This window comes from Limulus polyphemus, unplaced genomic scaffold (genome assembly GCF_000517525.1).
Source record: "Limulus polyphemus unplaced genomic scaffold, Limulus_polyphemus-2.1.2 Scaffold187, whole genome shotgun sequence".
NCBI classification, from domain to species: domain Eukaryota; kingdom Metazoa; phylum Arthropoda; class Merostomata; order Xiphosura; family Limulidae; genus Limulus; species Limulus polyphemus.
Genome location: NW_013665797.1, coordinates 775,378 through 799,246, shown reverse-complemented (window position 1 = coordinate 799,246; position 23,869 = coordinate 775,378). Strand labels below are relative to the sequence as shown.

Here is a 23,869-nt window from a genome sequence, read left to right as displayed (position 1 = left end):
ATACATAATTAACTAAAATATAAAAGAAAGACCTAAATACAGCTTAAAACTCTCTCTAACTATAGCATATTTAGGTAACAAACCCCTGTAAGTGCTATAGCCAATCAAGCAGACAACAATACTACAGGCAGTTGCATATACTTCAATACAAAAACTGCATGCCAATTTCCAATTAAGTGTTGGTGGAGTATAGTGTAAACTGAACTCATTTTAACGACTATATACACTTGTGTCAACTAACTACATGTACTTTGTAAATCTCGTGGCAAAGTATAGAAGGTGCTTGTATCTCCCATCAAGGTTGGAAAATTTATTTCTCTTTCCCAGTGTATACAGTTGTAAGACTGTATCTTATGTGTCAAAAGAGTATCTAGATCTGCATTGTCATCCAGACATTCGTATACATGGCAAGCTTATGTGTTTACACTCAGCTCCTGCTAAAGTGGAGATTTTTCATAGAGCATGGATCACATGACAAGAAAACTGCAGCTTAAGTATTTTTTGTTGAATGTTTCTTTTGAAATTAAAACTTGGTTAACATAAAAATTCAAACTATAACATACATTATAAAGTTAATCTTGTTGACATACATAGAGAGTAAAGTTCTTTAATTAAATTTTGAATGTAACTCAGTAATGTGCATAGAAATGAATTTAAAAATGGTGTCATCCTGGTAGGGTTAAATGTATTAATGTGATTAGGTACAGTTAAAAATTTTCCACAGGTTTGTATCATTAGTTGACAGGATTTGAGGGGTTGAAATAAGTTTTTTTTTTTGTTTTTTTTTTAGGATTTCCAAAAATTTTAATTTTTTTTTCCTTTTAAAAGAAAAGAAAACCTGCAGTTTTTTTGTGGTTCAGTGAGCTTGCCCTAAATTATTGCTATTTTGATATAAGAAAATTGTTTTGCAGATTGACAAGGTTTTCCAATTATAATTGCCAAACATGAAAAGGTATTTTCAGATAGAGGTATAATTTAACTGTTTCAGAAAGAAATACAAAGTATTTCTATCTGGTATTATTAACCGTTTTCTTGTTGATAATTTGAAGTAAGCTTTACATTGGTTTTAAAATGTGTAATGTTACAAAGGTTTGGAAAGTTACTTAGAATATTCAGTTTTCGTTTATTTTATTGAAGTTCTTCATTATACTTGAGTAACACAAATGGATCTGTGTTGAGAAGTCCCTTTCACTCCTGCCAAGCATTTAACTCTCCTTTGGTTGAAGACATTCATGAAAGATATGGTGGTGATGGTTGCACTGTGCCAGAAGAGCGACTGCCACCACTAGGAGGAATTGAGGACACACCTATTTTGTCAGAAGATGCTATGACAAAGGTTGACATAATTTCTGAAAATTGTGAAACTAGTGGTGCTTTACACAATTCTACCAGTCAAATATCAAAATTAGATTTCTTTAGGTATTGACAGGAAATCTAAATGTCTGAATAAGTGACATGGGACAACAGCTATGCTGTGTACACATACAAGTGATAAAGTAATGCAGTTTTCTCTATTCATATCATATCTTTGTTAGTTTAAATGTTTGATTTTGTTTAGGTTTTTAGTTGTTGTTTTTTTTTTTAACATTAACTTAATAGATATAGATAAGAGAATTTGAATTTTTTGAGAAGAATTTATGAACAAGTTTGTGTTGTGAAAAGTGTTGCTGTTATACAGGTATTTCTTGTGTCAAACATGAGCTCCAAAGCAGACTGAGGTAGAATATTTATCAACCATCTTATGAAGAAACTGACATGAAATCTTTTTATCTGTAAACCATGACAAATAAGAAACTTACTGATCGTACAGATCTGTAGTGTGTGTGTGTGTGTGTGTGAAAATAAAGAAAGATTCCTCAAATAAATTAGGTTTTGGAATTAACAAAATCATATCATTTGTGGAAGTTTTCTGTATGTATGTTGGTGTTTTATTCTTGAAATTTGCCATGAATCTATATTTTAGTGCGTGTTTTCTTTAGATTGGTGTTGTACATTAAACTCCTAACAATATATCTTCTGTGAATTTCATGACATGAATATAAAAACATAGCAAATTTTTGGTGCCTTGATATTTACTGCTTAACGAGTATTCATTTGAAATGTTTTTCTAACGCCAAAATAAACTAGTAAAATATGGGAAAAAAAGGCAATTTTTCTCTGTTATGTGTGTTTCAGGTAAAAAAAAATGTAATTAACAGATACTAAATGCTCAGTATTTTCAGGTATTTATGTTTGTTGTATGAATCTGAAATATACTGATTTAATAACAGAAGTTTCATACTATTAAGACAGAACATGTTACAGATTAATTGTTCTTAATGATGTTCAAATCAAAATATTCAATTTTTATTAGAAATAATTAGTTCTTTTTTTTATTAAAAAAAATGTCATAAGGAACTTGCTGATGCCATTGCATAATATTTGGCCAAAGTTATATTTTTGTACTCTGTTTATGGTTTAATAATTCCACAAAAAAATGAGCTTAAGAATAAACTTGTCCATCTGTATTCCCAGACTTCGCATTCGGATTGAGATTAAACTCTGTTACCTTCTAGAAACTGTTGTGTAGCATCTAAACAAAACTGAGTTTAAAAATAAAATTACATTATATAATCCCAGCCTAAAAAATATAACTTTAAAATAAGCTGTCAATAAGTTAAAAATATTTGTTATTTAAAGCACTGGTTGGAATATATTAGTTCCGTTAGCTTAATTGAACTTGAGTCACCCTGTTTACTGGTGTTTAAATATTTTGACAAAAATAAATATGTACTCATTTTTTATTGTGTAAATGTGTTCTTGTACTCTGTAATATTTATAATCATTAATTAAACATCCTACAGAGTTCATACTTGCATATGTATATATAAAGTAATTTTTGATTGAGACATTGTGTGAATCCACTGTCTCTTGTTGGAAGTGTCATAGCTTTAATTTTTAGAGACAATATACCTTTTAGAACATAGAAACCCATTAAATATGAAAAACAAAAATGTGTGTTGTAAACTAAAATTCAAGCTTGAGGTAAAAGTTATTGTATCATTAGTTAGGAATAGTAGTGAAAACATATGTTTATAAAATCATGTTATATACTGTGTTATAATCTAGGGCATTAAGTTCCATGTTAATGTTTTTTAGATGCTTATTAACATTTTGGGGATTTTTTTTTTTCTGTAATTAATGAATTCCATAATTTAAAAAAAGGAGAGTTTTTGTTATTTAAATTCATGTTTTGCCTCATGTAAAACTCTCTACTCCAATGAAACTGGAAATTATTTAACACTTATATAACATCTCTTAAATATGTGTGAAGGAAGATGGAGTCGTAACCCAGCTGGCCTGACAGACTTCTGTATTAATCAAATGGTCATATTGGCAGTGATTCACAATACCCAAACACTAATAAATATTTTTTGTATTGGAAACCTGTAATGAATGAAATGGTTAAAGTTATTCTCAGTTATTGTATGTATTATTTTATGCTCCTTAAACATAATATACAGCTGTTATCCTTTCATTTTGATACGGTCTTACCTCCTCTCACAAAACTATCTCGATCTTCTTTCTATCCCCTAAGCATTGCTAAAAACTATTAACGTTCAGCACACCAGTTTATATACCACACAAATTGTGTGCCATTTTTGAACATGTATATAGCATGTCATCACCCTCCATCAATAGTATTGTGCCACCTATATTGGCACAGCTGTCTCCCTCTTAATCTTCACTTTCACATGTGACTAACATTTACGATTGTATTTCATTGACATTTCAATATCATTTTCAAGTTTTCTTTTACTGTGTTTGTATTCAATTGTTTAATTTTTTATTTTTTTTACATTCGTTTATTGTTATCCAATTATACTGTAACTTAGAATGACTTTGTGATACAATGCATCAACAATGGAAGTTCCCATTATGGTAGACAATGCCTGTGGTATAACTACCTGGGCATTGGGTTCGACTTTATCTACTGAGGGGGTACAAGCCTTAATTTGCAGGGAGTTAGGTTCCTACTGGCTGGAGGTTTCTTCTCATTTTCTGAGGATGAATACAATCAAAGAGAAGAAAATTGGATTCACCTTTTCTGGCACCTTCTTATTTTAGTGTGTCACATTCTAGATCTTTTTTTCTATAGCTCTTTAATCAGGTATGTGGTATATTACGTTTCCTTGTCCTCCTAGCTTGCAGATGTCATCAATCAGATATTTTTGCTTTTAATGTTAACAGAATCCTCTACCATTCCTCTTATGTTGTTGTATATCCAGACTGGCCCTTCTTCCATTAGACCTCTGTTGCCCAGGAAGGCCATTTAGCTTTCACATCCATTTCTTTACCTTCCATCTCCCTACTGTACTCGTATTCTGATCCCAATCAGCTTCCTTGTCAGGTTTACTCCCTGTGGTGTTATGTGGCACGCACTGCCTCCTTTCAGGGTTCATGTTCCCAAACTTTTATTCCCTGAAACCCTTCTATTTCCTGTGATCTATTCCCTATCACACTAACTGGTGGGTTCACCAACTCCTTAGGCTGGCATATTCAGACTTATCTATGGAAGGTCGCTGTCTCCTCAACATTTCTTCTCATCAAATATCATATCACCACATCTTCGCCATCCATTGGAAGAAATCGTTCAGGCTGGAATATGGACTACTCCCTATTCGTCGGTATTATCTGCACTATCTGGCTGTATCTTTCTCAGGTGGATATTAACTCCCTCCCATGGCAATTCAACACTCGTTTGTCCCTCTTTGACATGGGTATGTCTTTTCACAACATTTCATTTATGTTTTCTTTTCAGGGTTCCTCTTTCACCACCACTTATAGGAACCCACTCTGTAGCAAGTGTTTCCAGGTTAGGTGTGCTTTTACTCAAACCTATACTATATACTGGTAGAGCTATAACACTCGTTGTAGAGATGGGGTGTTCCTCATAACTACTAGTGGCATGCTTAGTGGTATATATTTGTCTTTATGTATTCGTAAGTTTAACTGAATGGTGGACTGTCACTCATGGACTATCATGAGTAAAGCAAAAAGGGATTTCTGCCTATCCCTGCCCACCCTTTGATTGCATAAATTGGAGACAGTCTGCTTTTCAAAATAGGGAATCGTGGAAACCCACTGCACTTTCTCCATTGTGATGTTCCTCCAGACTCCCCACCACATTTACTTACCCCACTTCTTTCTCCTCCTCCCCCCCCCCCCAGATGCTTATTCCCTGGTGGACCAGCCTACACAGAATCCTCTTTGTAATACTGGGTTCAGGATGACACTGCCCTGTTCCCAAGGTTGAGTGCAGTATTTCTGGAGGCTTCCTTCTTTGCTCCTACAGTTGAGTTTGGGGGAATTTATCTGCCTTGTAATACCAGCAACAGGATATACATACACTGTTCCTACGGTTGAGCAAATGTTCCACATCCTCCTTGTAATTCTGGGTGCAGGATGTCTTCCCTGCATTTATGGTTACAATTTCTGCTTTTAATACTGGTTACAGGTACTGTCCTCTTCTTACAGTTTAGTTGAGGCAACGACATGACCCTGTAATGCTGGATTCAGTTTGTTGTACTTCTTACTCCAACGGTGGTTTTAGGAGTTTGTTCTGTTTCAGCTGAATGTTAACTTCCTCTTCATAATTCTAGTTGCTTGATGTATGACACATTATTTACTTATGGTTGGGGTTGGTTTATATATAGATTGTACGGTACACATGCCCTAGCCACAACGTGTGTGTTACTCTAATTTTGTTTTATTCTGGGTGATCCTCAACTTCCTAATACTGAGGATAGATTGTGGAACCTCGTCTGTCTGGTTGAGTAGATACCTAGCCAAGGCTAGTTCTTTTTCTCTATCATTATATTAGGTGAACTGTCCCTTGACTTGCTATTTTTCCTTATGTAGGTATCTAGTTCACTTCGAGTTTTGGTTTTATAAAGCGGGTCTTCACTTACGTGAGCCAGGTATTTTCTGGTCTGATTTATGCAATGGAGGATAACAGAAACTAATGCTGTTTTTTACTATGGATTGCACCTCTCAGAATGTATTAAAATTGTGGGCATGGTTTTCTCCACCTGTGTAAGGTACATTTCCTTCTTACAGGGCGAATAGCTTACCTGTTCCGGAAGTAGTGCAGTGCCCTGCATGTGTGCTTTGGTTTTGTCTCTGAGCACACCAGTTATTTCTATGTGGTCACTTTCCACTTGGTTTCACTGTTAGACACTTACTCCAACCCCTCCACCTTTTTAGTATGGGATTCTAGCTTTGTGTGAGTGGAAGGAAGACCATATTGGAAGTTAATATTTTCCTTGCACTGAAAATGTATTTTTGATAGGTTCTTACCTCTTCTCATACACTTCCCACCCACTGCTGATGTTATTCATTTTAGATGCTGCCAATTCTCAAAAGTGAGAATTGAGCAGGAACATTAGAGGGAGCTAGCTGTGCCAACATAGGTGGTACAGTACTATTGGTGGAGGGTGGTCACATGCTATATACATGTTCAAATGTGGTGCAAAATTTGTAAGATATATATATATATACTAGTGCACTGAGCATTAAATTTTTTTAACAATGCTTAGGGGCAGAAAGAAGATCGAGAGCATGTGGGGGAGGAAGGTAAGTACCTATCAAAAATACATTTTCAGTGCAAGAAAATGCTAACTTAGAGCTGTTCATCATCAGATATATGTTTATTCACTTCTGAATATTGATTTCTACAGATAACATGTCTGTGAAAATATATACATATTAGGTACAAGTAATATTGTAGCTGAGAGTGAAGTTTTTTATACATTTTAGAATGTTTACATGTGTATGTTTGATATTCAGAAATATTTTTATAGCATATTTTTATGTAACTTAAATTCAGCCATCCACATAACTGTTTCCTAACAGTTATTTTTTTTGTAACGTCTTATGACATAGCTACAAGCATTTATGTATGAAATGATATCAAATGTAATAAAATAATGACATTTTCATTTAAAAAATTTTGAATATGCTTTAACGTATTTTCAACATTATCAAGAAAATACCTGCACTACTCCAGCTGTTATTTTGTGGTTATTAATAACTGATAAAATGCTTCACCAAGATATGTATTTGTTGGCCTATATAAATCAGACCAGGTGAGCAACATCATGATGTTTCAGGGCTTGACTGATGTCCCTGTAAACTCTTGTTTGTTTTTTCTACGTGATTCACTATGGATAGCATCTTTAAACCTCTGTATTCACCTATTTTTACTGCAGTCATTATATTTAAAACTAAAATTAACATAATTACTTGTATTGTTTCAAAATCAGCAGCACTGGTTAAATCTGTTTTTTACAGTTTACTAAACAAAAAGTAATACTTCAGATTTTGATCAGCTCATTATAACTTTGTTCATGGACTTGCAATGCTAAAGTCCATGGTTTGATTTCCCACAGTGGACACAGCAGATAGCACAGTGTGGCTTTGCTCTAAAACAAACAAGTATTACAACTTTTTCATGGCTTTTTAAAATAGTAAAATGTGCCATTCAAAATTGTACTTCTGTACAATTACCAGCAACTTTCCATATAACTTTCCACTTAACAGTGTAGTGTGAATGACTAATCAGTTTGATTAAAATTAAATTGAATTATGATAAGATTCACAGTATTAAAGTTCTAAATTAATTACTTGTTCAATTGTGTATCTTTGCTGTAATTGTGCAATGTTTTATCCATAGTGAAATAATATTGGGCAAATTTTTTTTTCTGAAAGCCAAGTGTGGTAAAAAGATAAACTTCAATCTTACCCAAAATTAGAAATTCAAGGTTAATTGCAGGCGAGATGACTTCTTTTGAGGAATAGATAACCTATAGATCAAGATGTAATAAGAAGAGTACTTATTTAATAGTTTACATTGGAAGTTCAAAGATTAGTAAGTCTTTCCTTAACTAAAGAAGGTACTGTGATAAAATGAGAGAATAATTTCTTCTGAACCATCACTAAAATATTTAAAAAATTCACATATTTTACATTTTGAAACTTTAAATCTGTTCTTTAATGTGTTAACTGACATTATATTAGTCTGGACAATACCTATTATTTTCATAGTGCATCCTGGATGCTTTATAAAATGTAAACTAATGTGCAATATTGAATATATATATATATATATTTGTTACATTAAAACATTTTAAAAGACAGAAATAAAGGTTTTGATGCTGAAAAATGTTTTGTTTTTTTAGAATCAAGCCATTTTTTCATCATACATTTAACACATTGTAATCTATGATGAATTCCTATTTAGCATGTCACAAAAAATTAATTTTACTTCAGGTCGAATTATGTTGTAAGAATTGTTATAACTCTTAGGTATCTTATTTTTACATAATTTTAACCAGGTAAGAAAAAATGGCAAGGCTAAATCTTTGGCACTAGAAAGGAAACTTGTACAATCTAGGTTTCATCCTAATTTTTAGTTTAGATGTCAAGAAACCAAACAATTTTTTTGCAGACTACACCTATATTCTTCAATTTTCATAGTCACTTTTTATCTCTAGTGGTCAAAATGTGTTTTAGCTAATATATGTTATTACTAACATAGGATGGATATTTCTTGATTTAAAAATGAACAACTGAACGTTTAAGTTTTTCTTATTAGAAACAAAAAAAAAAATCCAGGATTCTTTGCAGTTTGTGAAGTTAATAAAATTATATTAAGGGGGCTACGTAAAATAATGTAATTTTACTTTTCAAACTCATTAACCTCGGCACAAAGAAAACAACTAAGAACCAGGTGTGTGTGTGTGTGTTTGAATGATTTTATATAAAATAAATCACCTGAAAACTGTCAAACAGACCTAATTTAGGGAAAGCACAATCACTTGTAAGAAAAGTAGTATTGTACAGGATATGACCGAGACATATTTTAAAGCATTATGCACCAATTTTGTAACATGCTGCCATTATCTTTTAAGAGAGATTTTATTTGTTAATTATTAATTCAAGGATCTTGGATAGTATTGACTTGTCTGATACAAATTCAATTACAAATGGCACACCTGCTTTCATAAATACACCTATGTTTTTCTTTAGAATTTCAGTAATGGTTAAGAAATAAAATAAACCTTGCAAGTTGTTTGTTGGATATTTTCTATTTATAGCTTACAAAACCAGAATCTGAAAAGGAAGGCACATGGTATCTAACTATAGATTCTGAAGAAGAAGGCATGTGGTATCTAACTACAGTTGTAGCTGAAATAGCTAGTTATATCATTCTTCCATAACTAATACAGAATACCCCAATTAGTGCTCAGGAAGGGTTCCTGAGAACAGAGCTCTAAACAGGGTCATTTTAACATTACATATATGGAGATATGAAGGCACTGTTTCTTACTTATAAAAGATGTACAAGTGCTTTATTTGGGTTCTGGAAAATTTAACATAAATTACTCCCTACAATATTGTCATTGCTAGAAAACAGCAAAGTTTTATTAACCTTCAATCTTGTTTGGTTACAGAGCCATCAAATAGAAAATCAGACCCCCTCCTGCCATGCTCACCTGTCACATCCTCCCTTTCAGGATTTGTCAATACATGTAGTTCTCGCTTATGTTTACAACTAAATTAGTTATGACCAATACATAGACATGATTTTCATCTATCAAATGATGTATTATATTACATTGTTTTCTGTACAAAGATTCGTTTTTTTTTCGCACAGAAACAATATTGTGTAGACGGATGACATTTTAAGGTTCATATTGCGTCACCAGAAATGCCACAAAAATTGTGATATTTACGGTCATTGTCTACTTTTTGCATGTTATTATTCTGTTCTTTGTTGCTTTATTTTATTAAATAAAATTATTTAGTGTACCACTACCATTAGTATGAAAAAGCAGTGTTCAGAGATTTATGGATTTTCTATAACGAATCAGCTTAAAGCAGGGTGGCACTGTATATATTTATTCAGGTATTTTCATGTAATTTTTCTAAATTGTCTTACAGGTTTTCTGCATGTAGAATGTTACATTCTCACTAATAAGATGTCAATATGTGCTAATCCTTACTTGCACAAAGGTTATGTATGACCAAAGCTATAAGTTTGTAACAAGGGGTAATACTGATGCTTGTACAAATTGGTATGAATGTTTTTTTTTCTCTTCTATGTACATTATTTGGAATAGGCAATGATGTATACAGCTTGGGATTGTGATTTTTGTCCAGTATAGATGTTTTAGAAGATTCCTCTACCACAGCAACCAGTAAGAAGTCATGAAATACAGAAGTTGGCCACTTAGTTAAGACTTACACAACTGATGTTGATAAAGATTTTATTTGTCCACTTATGTACTAGATTTTCCTTTTCAGTTTTTATTCTTTGACCAACAGTCCTGAATACCACACTATCAGGTAAATACTGAACCAAATTATTTTAAAATAACTAAAAATAAGAATTGAAAAATCATATTATATATTTAAATATGCAGTTAATAAATCTGATGTCTGAGAGTTTTGATATAAGAATGAGTTATAACAAACTAAAGTTATAAATACAGTGCAAATATTTTGGGCAAAGCAGTGAAGAACATTATTAAAAATGCCATATAGAACAGTAAATGTGACTTGAATGTACCATACAGTGAAATAAATCCTTGTCATAGTTTTAAGAATGATTATCATTAGCTTAAAAGAATCCAGTTTTATATACTCAATACATACACATGAAAAAGGAAAGCATGCAATGGAATTTAAATCTGGAATTTGTGGCTGGTAACTACGACAAATGTAATAGCATCTCTGGTCCATTATTTATTTGAGCAAAGTTAAATGCAAATGATAACATCAGAATAAATCCACAAATTACCAAAGCAACTGAAAGAAGTACATTTACGAATGCCCTCCAATTTGTTATGGATCTTTTCAGAAATACCATCTTTGTGCCCTTTCAAGATGCAACATGGTTGTGTTGAATTGCCTGCTCTCTTGTTTTCAATTTCATTTTCAGATCTTTTATTTTAGTAGTTATAAAAGCATCCTGAGAAACTATCTGTGGAAAAATGTCTTTATTTAACCATTATATATATGTACAGGTAAAACAGTGGAAACTGACACAGCACTGACTAGGTTAGAAGTGGTTGCTGCTTTGCAACCCAGAAAGAAGAAACAAGAAAATTCTTACTGGCATATCATCAAAATAGCAAGAAATAAAATATTACTGGCTTATCATCAAAATAGGAAGAAATACACCAAAATACCTTAAATATTGGTTGACATTTTCTGCAATAACTCCAGCTAGAACATAAAATACCTTTTTATTTCTATATACACACAAATCTTTCCAAATAACATAGCTCTTAGGTCTATGAATTCCTATTTGTAAAATAAAACTAGAAAATAAGCAATTTTTCTTTCAGAAACATATTGCACAGCTAAATTTAAACATAATTAATAAGGATTAACTGCTTTTAGCATAATTTATAGTACCTCTTATTAAGGAATCAACTCCTGACAAACATAATATTCCATTTCAGATCTCTAATTTTTTCTTTTTATTAGAAATTAATTTGGCACAGAAAAGCGTGCACTGGGATTTCTTTGTAAAGCTATGCAAGTTTTCACATGTAAAATGTTACACTGTACTGGTTTTTCTACTTAAATTTTATGACATCACAAATACATAAATAGTTATTCAACAGAAGCACCAGAGATTTTCATGGTAATTTTTTCAATCTAACACCAGTAAATTTTGTTTTATACAACATACAAGTCAACATTATATTAAGGTTTGTGTTGGGTATAAAAACACTTTTACAAACGATATTATAGTTGCATATTCTACCAAGGTTTTCAAAAAGTTAAAATATTAACTAATATAATTAATCTCATACAAACCATATTTTCAGTACTTTGAGGGTGTTTAATTTTTTGAGTTGAGTTTGTACAAAACATAAGCTAAAAAAAAAAAAAAAAAATATGAGTGTGAGAGGCCTTCCCTGAAGAATTAGAACAAGAAAAAGGAATGTTAAAATTTTTTAAAAGTTGAATGCAACACAAGTTATAAATTTACGAACAATGTTTAACTCAAAAAACATTAGTTATTCAAAGCTGACTTTTTACGAAAATAAATACAGCTAACTTGAAGGAAAAATATATTGCAACAGAAAAATTTTAAACTCCAGTTCAAAACCAATAATTATCATGTGAGCTTTGGACATAACCTACGATATGCTGTTACAATCCTCAGTCTTGAATACTAGGATTAAAAGTGTCAAAGTTTTTCAACCTACCAACAAATCTGAAAAAGAAGAAATCACAGGATTCAAACTGAGCATATTAATTAATGTTGACAGGAGGAGGTTGCTCAGGTATCAGAGACAAGAAAAAACTAGAGATAAAGCTCCACAAGCTGACTAACAGGGAGGGTTGTGGAGTAAGAACTGGCCACAGTTCAGCCTGATGCGGGTCATTCTCAGCATCCATTATAGCTTCTAGTTGACGAATTTCTTCAGCATCCTAAAGAAACATAAAACATATTTAATATTGCACATGTTAATGAGTGACACATTTGATTGACACAACCACGATATTTTTAGCGAAAGCAAACTTGACAACCAGTCTAAAAATTGTAATGAAAATATTTTATTTAGAAAAATAAGTACATACAATATGCTATATACAAGTATTATTGTAACAAGTTGCTGTTTCATGAGCTAGTTTTCCATAAAAAACATTATTTCTTTTCAGTCTGAAAAAATGTTAAAATGTTGAAAAACAAACAAATGTAAAACACTAAATACAGATAGCTTGGATAAATTTTTTTTATCTGTTATGTGATATTCCTGTTGTCTTCAATCGAGCCCATATACTTTACCCTGCAGTTATCCCAGGCTTTCTGGACACGTACACAAATCTTTCAAGAAAAGTGTGAAAAAAACAAATAGTAGTGAATGTATATGAAGGTGTGAGAAGGTTAAACATGTCAGTCCCAATGAGATTTGTTCAAAGCTCCCACCCAAAAGTTGCTAGGTGGAAAGATGTAGTTATGAATAAAGAAATCACTATATTAATCTTTTTTAAATATATCACCATGAAACTTCAACATTTCAAAATTACACTGAAAAACTAAGCATCAACTTCGCTCTATTGGAATTCTCTAGAAACTGGTCAAAAAGTACAACCCGAGTAGAAAAAAAGTTTTGGTCATCATTTACAGGGGCTGCACTCTTTCACTAGTTTCTCCTGACTGCTGAGATAAAACATACCTTTGCATGGCAATAAAGTCTTTCTTCTATCCTACATTAAGTTTATGGGTTGATACTAACTGAAGGTCTATGGTGAACACGATATAAACAAGCAAACTCATTATTTTTAACAATAACTAAAAACAATTTAAAATAATATTTGAAAAATTAATAAATCAATTAATCCTTGCCCCCCCAAAAAAAAATATATGTGCACGACTCATCTACAGAACCACTCACAGCCATATTTGTATTTCATTAATAAAGTAATTAATTAATGGGTAAGCACTATGTTTTAGACAGTAGTTGACTCAACATCACATGACCTTATGCAACATTATTACATATTTAAACATCTGAGCCAAATTACAAACACATTATTGTAAAAATGTTCCTTAAAATATCAACGTACTTTCATGCTTCATTCCTTCTCATCTTTCAAACACAAGTTTTCCTCTCATAAATAGTATGATCATAGACAATGAAAACTAAATTGAATTTAAAGTGAAAGAGAAAAATTTATAGTACAGAATCTGAAAAATAAAATCCAAATTTACTTGTATTTCTCCTATCTTTACTCCGAATCTAAAGGTACTCTTAGTTTTATGAGAGTTTTACTTTAAATGTCTTTATTATTATAAACTTAAGTTATTTATTATTTTTATTAATATTATTACACTCTGACTATAATATTAAGCAAATTTGGGGAAACACTGTAGTAGGAATACATCCAACTTCTCAACCATAACATTGTGGAGAAAAATTAATTACGTCTTCCCAAGAACACCTTTAATATTTTAGTTAATATTTGAAAGTGACTGAAAACTGCCTTTTCATATCTCACAAAACAATATTTCAATATACAAAAAACATTATTCATGATTTTTGTAGAAAAATTAATTCACTGAATAAGTTTGTTATTTTGACCAAATTGTAACCATGAAACTATACTTACTCTAACCCTGAATGTAATAAGTGTATTTTCATGAAATTTGGAAAGCTTTTAGTAAACAGTGCAAGTTCACTGTACACAAAATATCAGATTTTTTAATAGTCTTTTTATTAAGGTTTGGATTGTGAATTTATGGAGTCAGTCTGACTCGGACTCTACCAATTCTAAGTATAAAAAGTTTCTTTCAATAAAACTTTATATTTAATGTATTCTTTTCTCTACCATAACACTAACTGCAGTAAAATCAGCTATTTAGAGTAAAATGAAAAGTTAAGAAATATGATATAAATCTTGGTTGTCCTTTTTAGTCATGGCATAGCAGCTCATAGAATGGCTCCAAGTTGTTATTCAAGTACAAACTTTATTTAGCTCATAACTCCATCCTCTCTTGACCAATTTGAGATATAATTACAGTTTTGGACTTGGGATGTCAAACCCTTTCGACTGATGTGTTTGATCATGCCCAAGGTCTCATAGATTAATTTTCCTTAAACCTGTCTAAAAGAATTTCAATTTGGTAGAGATCCTGATGAGTAATAAAATTGAATCGGGTATATGCGCGCCCCACATATGGTATTGTTGGCACTCAAAAAATATAGCTAATAAAAAGGAAAAAAAAAGGTCTCTTAGATTAATTTACTCTAATCTTGTCCAAAAGAATTTTGGATGCTGTGGCTATTGAGGATTCTCTTTTGTTTCTTTCTATAATGACTACATATTTTAACACACAATTAAACACTACTTATTCTTAAAGCCAAAGCTAATAAATACTTTTCAAATTTGTGTTCATTTAGTTTTCTTTTACAGCTGCACTTAAGACTCTTTCACAGTATGTCTAAAGCCACTTATCACAGCCAGACTCCTTTGTGTAAACAAATGATCAAGTTACAAGCAAGCTTCAAAATGTGTGCATACTGGTATGACAGTGCCGCAAGTAACTTTTTATTTAATTTTTTAAAGTTTTCTTATCTAATAAATGTATAATTTTTTACATTACATATAGCTACTTTTATAACACTAAGTATAAATACACATAAAAAACAATAAATTTAATATTTACATTTTGGCTTGTCTTTTTGAAGTCAGAAAATGAAGCTCTGTAAAACTTTCTTTTTGTAACAATGTTGGTGTTCCAGGCTATAATTATTTTTTATTTCAAATATGCAATTTATAACCCAAAATACTATCACACACAAAAAATAAAATGTTCTGATACTACTATAACTTAGTTGGCTTTCTAACTAAGCTATACATGAGTTATAAAAATTTCTTCAATTGGTAAAACCAAACACCACAAGGGTAAAAATGAAACTTGGATAAAATATTTTCCAAACAGCTAAAAAAAACTAGTCTCATAATAAATTTAGTAAAGCAGAATCTGCTATTTATATTAGTTATAAATAATCAAATATCAGAGAGAATTGTTCACATTTTTTGAAAGAGGGGATATGATACCAGGGGTGTGACATGTGGGTTTGACATTTTTTATATCTTAGTACAAGTTTACATTAAGGCTTAGAATTATCTTTAATATAATGTATAATTTGTGAAATGTGCACTTTGACCTACCTATGTTTGCAGGGTAAACAATACAAATTTTATGAAAATATTATGAGACAGTCTCATGAACATTAAAGATCCTTCACATATTCTTCAGAATGGAACAATTTGCTCTTTTTCTAGAAAAATCTCAAACTAAATTGCAGGAATGCCTTAGAAAGCTTGGGAATATGTGCTTAATAAAGTGTTTTCACCTGGTCTTGAGGATAGCCATTTGGATGTTCCTCTGGTGCTGGAGAGGAAGGGTTCTGGTGCTGCTCTCCAGCTGGATAATTTCTGTCATTGTCTTCTTCCTGATTTCTAGCTGGCTGATTTTCATGAGCAGGTGTCTGTACTCTTCTAGCAAAGAATCCTCCATGGTAGCTATTTAGTGTTAGGTACAATGCTTTCAGTATAATTTGATGTAATTTAGTTAAATAGCAGCTACACCAAAAAAACATCTTAGTTTTACATGTTCTACGGATTACGTAAACTATAACAGTACTCAAATAAATTTCACTAAACACAACCACTTAAATTTTTACCATTTTACTAGAGGATTAATTGCTTTTCAACATGCTTTTATATCATGCTGACAGCATATTTAGAGCTTACTTTTAATAAACTGCTACCAGAAACTTATGTTTTATATTTACTTGCTATGTTTTAAGCCTAATATTCATTTTAATCAGGAGGAAAACCTATGGTGAAACCCAGAAGTTTTCAGATGTCTAAAAGGACCCAAATAGTTTTTCATTCTTGTTATGATTTCTTTACATTTATTATTTTTGCATACTTCCCACATATGATAAACCTATGAAATATGATACTTTATTACTATCCCAGAAATTTTTTGCCAGGTAATCTCTCTCCAGGAAGCTTCTTAAAAACATTAGTTTCAAAAAATATATATACACATATTTTGTTCTTTTATGCAGGTTTGCATCTTAATAAATTTAGGTCTGTAATGAGATGTATAATTTTAAAATACAAACAAGTGTAACTGTGTTCAATTGCTTTTCTAGTTTTGATAAGTATTGTGATACCTACGAGTTAGTATTTATAAGTTAGCTTAATTCACACTAACTTCTTTATTTTATAATATCTATCACTTTCACTGTACTGTTTTTAAAAATAGTCATCAGTAAGCTACTGTAAATAATCTAGTAGCATCTGGTAAGTCATTCTTATATAAACAACAGTTATAAAATTGTTTTTATTGTTGTATCAAGATGAGGAAGGTTAACATGTTATACTTATAAATAGTTTTGTACCAACACAAAAAATAATAAAACAATCAAGAACTTTCAGACAACTAAAACTGGCTTCATAATCAATAAGTACTATAGCAAAACTAATTCAAATGAATACTTTTCAAAATCATATACAATATTACTAGCACTTTTGAATGGTTGAACTACATCTAATATTCCAGAAAAGTTCATACAAAAGTTTGGCAAGGGAGATAAGCTTCAATACACAGGTATATTAACAAGGTAATCTAATCGTAACAAATATTCTTCTGTACTTACAGATATATCAGTAAGGAAATTCCTGTGACAATTAAGAACCTTCCAAATGACGAGTAGAAGTAAACAATGCTGAACAGAACAAGGCTGCGGCAGATAACATAGAAGTAGTCCAGCCAGTCCCGATTCATAACCCCTTCCTCTTCATCATCCAGGATAGGTCCCCCTTGAGCATTCATTCGAACATTGTTATTGTTGGCAGGTTGAGGCTGGACTCTCTGGTTTTCATTAGCGATATTGATGTCAGCTCCTGTTTGTGATGCAGATCCAACCGTTGCAGGAGTTCTTGGCTGGGGATCATGGTTAGTCCCTGCCTGAGCACTGAAATCATCCAAGTGAAACTTCAAAATCAATAGACTAATTATTTTTTTAAATCTAATGTTAAGAGTTTATAAAAATTTAGACACTTCTGGTGCTCACTAAGAATAATCTTTGAATAATAAAACAGGGATTGTTACTTATATTTTACAAATAAAATAAAACAGCTTCATAAGCAACCCTAATAAGCATTTTTAACCTATATGCTTTGAAACAGAGTAACAATCAAAAAGTCTTTCATGTCAATGTGATGGACAGTTAAAAAAAATGTTTTATAGATGAGCTTAAATTGTACAACTGTCTATGAATATTCAAGGCTTTATCAAATACACATAACTGCATTAAACTAAAAATAAAGTTACTTATAAGTATATAAATTCTCCACTATTCCATATAAAGTATATTTATATAAGATATAAAAATTATAATTCCTTGTTATAAGGGTAAGTTTGAAAGAAATAATACTGAGTTAAAAAAATTTCAATGTGCTTAATTTTGATCAGTTCAAAATCATAGGTGCTTAAAAGACAAAAACTGAACTCAGAGCTAAAAACAGCTATAAAAAAAAAATGTGATAATGCTATGAACATTTAGAGGATTTCAGTAAATAAAAATATTTAATACACACAAGCAGATACAGTTAATGTATCTAATGTACGTAATTAATGAACTGACCATCACTAGTTGAAGAAGTGTCTTACGGGATGAAGTTGTAAGGTCGCAGGTCAAATAGGGAAATAGGTATAATTCAAGAAACAGCTCTTCATATTAGAGATATGGTGGCCGTTGTAGTATAAACATCATCTGAGTTTAAGTATTATTGCAATAGTGGTGGCCATTTTTTTTCATTGCACTCCTCCATAGAGTGCTAGCAGTAGAAGCTGAGACATTGTGAGTGTAAGCACTCAGCTTCATACCCTTATTTGATTGATATTTTTATGATTTTCCATGACGGCTGACTAGATTTACATCAGCATATGGATTTTGTTTGATAGATGGGATATTCCCAATACATTTGGGTGCTATTACCACAGACATTATCCATTATGACAATAAGTTGACAACCTGGACTGATCACGGTAATGCAATATTTAATTTATTATTGTTTTATAGTGCTGATTTAATTGCTTATTAACAATTAATGTAATCAATAGTTTGTAAGCTATTATATATATATATATATATATTACTAAGAGTAGAATATAAACTAAATATTTACTGAAACAGAAGTAAAAACAAATATATTTCTGTAACTTACTACTGCATGTACTGGGCTATGTACTGGGCATACATCTGCTGAATGGCAACCATCTGTTGCATCACCTGTTCAGGATTTACGGGAACACCTGGGACAGATGGAGATAAATGCAGCAGCTGTTCTAGGTACTGGTAACTGGGAAAGCTGTTGAAAACCAGTGTTTATTAACATGAAGTAAGCAATCATGTGAATATAACATTCACTAAAAATGTTTTCATAATGTTCCTAATAGTCTTTTTCTCATGTAAGTGACAACTACGTTCAGAGATAATAACCTAGATTTTCATCTAAAAAGAATATCTACAAATGTTTGTATAAATACAGAACCAAAACTTTTTTTGACACAATAGTATATTCAGATTAAGGCTAAATTTACTAGACAAGAAAACCAAGTCACAATTTTTTTTTGCTCTTTCAAAAAAACTAAATATCAAAAACATTTATACATGCTGGTAGGTAAATGTCTGGAATTCAATATTATATTTTTAAAAAAAATTCAGATCAGCCAAAAACAGTGTCAGGGTGTAACAAAAGTTCACTTTTGAATGTTTTTGATTTCAATATAAATTCACCAAAATCTCAGAGAAATTTTTCAACAAACATGGGTAATCTGAAAAGGCTCTGACATGCAAACTGTGCATCACCCCAAAGAATGTTTGGTGTAAAACCTGTCAAGACTAGTATACTTATGACTGAAAACAAATTTTGTGATTTCCTTTATGGGTCCAAAGATTTACAGGTAATTGTCAAGACTGTGTTGTACCAAATGTGACTATTTTAGTGAAGGTGCGACTATTATGTACACTGAACAGAGTTATGCACAAGGATGTCAAGCAACCTTAAACAAAAATGTTTGAGGTTGTGGCAGAGGTTTAAATTATCAAACCAATGTGTTGTTCTTGTTCTAGTAGGAAAATACTCCATGCTACAAACTGTCAAGATTCACACCTGGTTTCACCGAGACTATCAATGTGACCACATTAGAAAGGTCTGCTCAGAGCCAAAATCTTAACCCTAATTAACATCTACTTTCTGAAGAGATTACTTTGAAAACTAAGACTAGACAATTAGACAGCAACAGGCTGATTTCTAAAATAACAAGAGAGATAAACTGTAATGCACACTTATCAGAACCTAGTTGAAAACTTTCCTAGCAGAACAGAGAAAGATTAGTACTTCATATGCAGAAGTGTCTTACTATTAATATAGCAACACTAAGATACCTTATTTGATAGATGTATTACAATGTAGAAAGCACTACTATGGGCTGTACCTGTTAGCATTTAAATGAGTTGTTGACCGGTGGTGAAGAGTTTCAGAACTAGCAGCTGAAGACAAAGAATCACTATGATTACTGATACTTGTGTGGCTTGAACTGGACATAATGCTTTCAGCACTGTTAGAATTTTCACAGGCCTTCTGGTCAAAACACAAAGTTAATATATGAAGCAAATTTATTAAAAACGTCTGATAAAAGTAGCCTCATGATACAGATCATAACTAGTACAATTTAAAAATCAACTTAAAAACTAAGGAAGACAATATAACAAACTGACTACAAATATGGAATATTGTAAATACATTAGAAATATGATGACTGAATACAATGCACTGAATAGCCAGTTGGGTATACTCATGTTAATAATATTTTGGTCTGCAATCCTATCAATATTTCAATAGGTTCAGTTAAGATAAATAATATTTAATGAAACTAACTATAAAAAATGGAATAACTTAGTATATTAAAAAACAAACAGCCATTTGCTATTAAGATCCACACACACTTTACCAATACATAATACATGAATATCCTAATCAGTTTCGTTTTGACCTACCATTACAGTGAACCAACTTCAATCCATTGTGGACCTATCTCATAATAACAAAATTCTTGAAAAATAAGTATAACTAAAGAAGAAAAAAAAATGTTTTAAGAAAAATAAGTTTTAGAAAAAAGACTAAGCATCAGTAAATGATGTTTGAGAAAATCACAAGGAATAGCACATTCCTTTATCATCAGAAGACAATGATAGTTATTCATTAGCAGTGGAAGGTTTATTTATTATTTTTATCATTTTGACATTTTAGCTGTGCCTGGCTAACAATACAGAAGTTGCAATGATGAGGCACACATGCACTCATGTTATCATATCCAATAATATGAAATTGACCTTTAGTATTTACAAAGTGACCTGTCTTGGCTGTGTTTTAGTAGACTAGTATTTTGTAAAATACAGTCACACTTTAATTATTATACATTATATATGTATATAGATTATTGCTATTTAGAAATAAGTTCTTAAACTCATTCTTATTAATACACAGAACAGAAATAAAGCAAACAATTACCTCTTCTAGTTATGGCCTTTGTACTTGGTTGCTGCTCAAATTTCACACATGGAGGATGTGAAACAAAACAATTTTTTTGGTTTGATATAAATGTTTTTAAATTTAAAAAAATCATAAATTACTATACCAATACCACATGATTCCACTATAATTCATCAAGTTTAGTAGCTAAGCTGTACTTGGATCTAAAAAAAATATGAAATTTTGAGCTCACTAATGTCTTATCTTACCACTTGGAATCTAGCATGAAAAGAAAGTCCTCTAGGGGACATTCTGAGCTTTTGACTGATTATACATGTGTCATTAGCCGAAGTAGGTATACATGAGCATTTTCAAAAATTGAAGAGGTGAGTGGGTCCACCTTGGTTGATTCAGTAAATATACTAATATCTCAGAAAATAGAATAGATAGGAGGTTCTCATTTTATATTATAGCTTGTAAATATCGGTAATTTCAGTATCTAATTCACAAGAAACTACAGACTTTGTATTTGGACACCACAAACATCTGATCTGAACCAATGCTGAATTCAACATACCAAGTAACACACAAAAATCGATATGTAGGATATCTTTTAATATTTGCTTTTAAATTAAGAAACTAACTCTCACAACATGGCCTTGGTCAATTTGCCCAACCACGTGACCTCTTTGTACTCGTATAACAACTTTATAGATTTTATACTACTAACTTTTAATATAGTAGGTATATCTTCACAAAATTTGGCATTTTTTCAGTAAACATTACAAGTCTTTCACATATAAAAAATCCTATTTTTTGTGGAGTATTTTAAATATACTAAGAAAAGATTTGTCCATGAATATATCAAGTATTTGTTTTGAATAGTCTGTGTGTAAAGTGATTTTCATGTTAAGATTAAAAACACTTTTCTTCATCTCAAAAATATCTGATTTGATTTGTAAAGTCTATAAAACCTCCTAAATACATTTCAAATGTTTGTTTTCAGTAAAACTTTATATTTTGCCCGTTATTTTCTCTACCCTAACTTATATAACGTTGTTTAATTTGCCCGACCTCGTAACCACCAAAGAACAAGCTAAATTACCCTTATGCATCAAAGAATTGTGAAATTTCACATGTAAAATCTTTATAACCTCCAGATAATTATCAAACATTTTTTTATAAAAAACTATTTCATCTGTTCTTTTCACTATTGTATCTCCATATGGGTTTGGTTGATTTGACTACCTCGTAACCAACGTAAAAAATTTAGAAATAGATATAAATTACATTTTTTTCATTCTAGAATGACTACAAATTATAACAATAAACCACAAATGTTTAGTCTAAATAACTTAAATCTCATAACATTATACATCTATATGTATATATTTTTTTATTTCATTTATCTTTCAACTATGTCTAACATTACAGAAGTTGCAATAATGTTGTGCACGTGCAGTCGTGTTACCGTATCCAGCAGTATAAAACTAGTTTTACAAAGTGACCCATCTTCGGTTTGTTCTAGTGAACCAGTATTTTGTAAAATACAGTCACATTTCGGTTATAATACATTACATATGCATATATATTATTACTAATTACAAATAAGTTCTTAAATTTCAGTTATTTTTCTTAAAACATAGAACAGTAACTAAAGAAATATAGAAAACAAGAATATTTTCTGCTTACAAACTTTGTACTCATTTGCCTGCTTGCCGTAATTTGCTTAGCCTTGTCAAAGTTTGCATGTGGAGGATGAAAAACAAAATTTTTTTTTTATATATATATTCATTTTGAAATAACCAAGTATTATAAATTACTCTATCAATAGTGCAGAATTCCACTTCAATTTATCAGACTTACTGACTAAACTGTATTTGAGTAAAACAAAATATTGTTTTTCAGACAACATTTTCACTTACCACATCCTTCGGTGATTGAAGATAAAGAAATAATCTAGAGAACTTCCCACCTTCTAGAGACTGAGAAAACCACCAGGGGGACATTCTGAGCTTTCAATTGGTTATTCACACATCATAGACAGAAACATAAGCAAATATTTCCAAAAATGGAAAGAGGTGGGCCGGGGTGCTGTGTTTGATTCACTATATGTAGCGATATCTCAGCAAATAGAAAAGATGGGAGGTTCGTATTTTATATTCTAGCTTGGCAATATTGTTAATTTGTGTTTCTAATTCATTATAAACTACATACTTTGTATTTTGACATTACAAACATCTAATTGGAACCAAAGCTGAATTCAACAAATCACGTGACACACAAAAATCAATATTTAGGAATTGTTTTTAAATATTTACTTTTAAATTAAGAAATTAACTATTGTTCAATACTAAAATGTGAATTATAATCTACAATTTGATACCAAACTTATTGCCATACATTCATAAAATAGTAGTTCAATAAAATTTTGAATGTAAGTCTACAAACATGATGACATGCCCTTTGCCCCTGACCATAGGAAGACCCGTAGCGAGAGGGTTAAGACACTCTGTAAAATTATAAAGCAATTTAGGAAATACACTAAATATGCTTACAAATTATGCATCTGAGTTCTGGTGAAAATATAGGAAATTAACAAATGTTTTTGTTTTTGTTTTCTTATATAAAAATTAAAATAATTCTACCTCTCTAGTTTCTTCACTGGAATCTGTCATTTCAGCTTCTTTTATTGTTGAACATACAAGGTGAACTGTATGAGTTTGGTCTTCCATATCCTGTT

The 23,869-nt window shown here is 31.2% G+C and overlaps 2 protein-coding genes across 12 annotated transcripts in view; one reads left to right on the top strand and one right to left on the bottom strand.

Moving 5' to 3' along the window:
- Positions 1-4,792, top strand: part of LOC106478180 (sorting nexin-16-like) — a 17,731-nt gene extending 12,939 nt beyond the window's left edge. For all 4 annotated transcript variants that reach the window (XM_013938701.2, XM_022381737.1, XM_022381739.1 and 1 more), the window contains one exon: positions 1,138-4,792. In XM_013938701.2, coding sequence (XP_013794155.1) covers positions 1,138-1,426 — 289 coding nt within the window. In that variant the 3' untranslated portion in view covers positions 1,427-4,792. The remainder of the gene's footprint in view (positions 1-1,137) is intronic.
- A 5,501-nt stretch (positions 4,793-10,293) lies between these two features.
- LOC106478187 (homocysteine-responsive endoplasmic reticulum-resident ubiquitin-like domain member 2 protein) overlaps positions 10,294-23,869 on the bottom strand; it is a 32,151-nt gene continuing 18,575 nt past the window's right edge. For 6 of the 8 annotated variants that reach the window (XM_013938710.2, XM_013938708.2, XM_013938711.2 and 3 more), the window contains 6 exons: positions 23,775-23,864; positions 20,090-20,235; positions 18,817-18,960; positions 17,244-17,561; positions 15,927-16,095; positions 11,028-12,492 (listed from right to left, as the gene is read on the bottom strand). In XM_013938710.2, the coding sequence (XP_013794164.1) occupies positions 12,313-12,492; positions 15,927-16,095; positions 17,244-17,561; positions 18,817-18,960; positions 20,090-20,235; positions 23,775-23,864 (1,047 nt within the window). In that variant the 3' untranslated portion in view covers positions 11,028-12,312. The other 2 variants (XM_022381733.1, XM_022381734.1) reach the window with 2 other exon arrangements.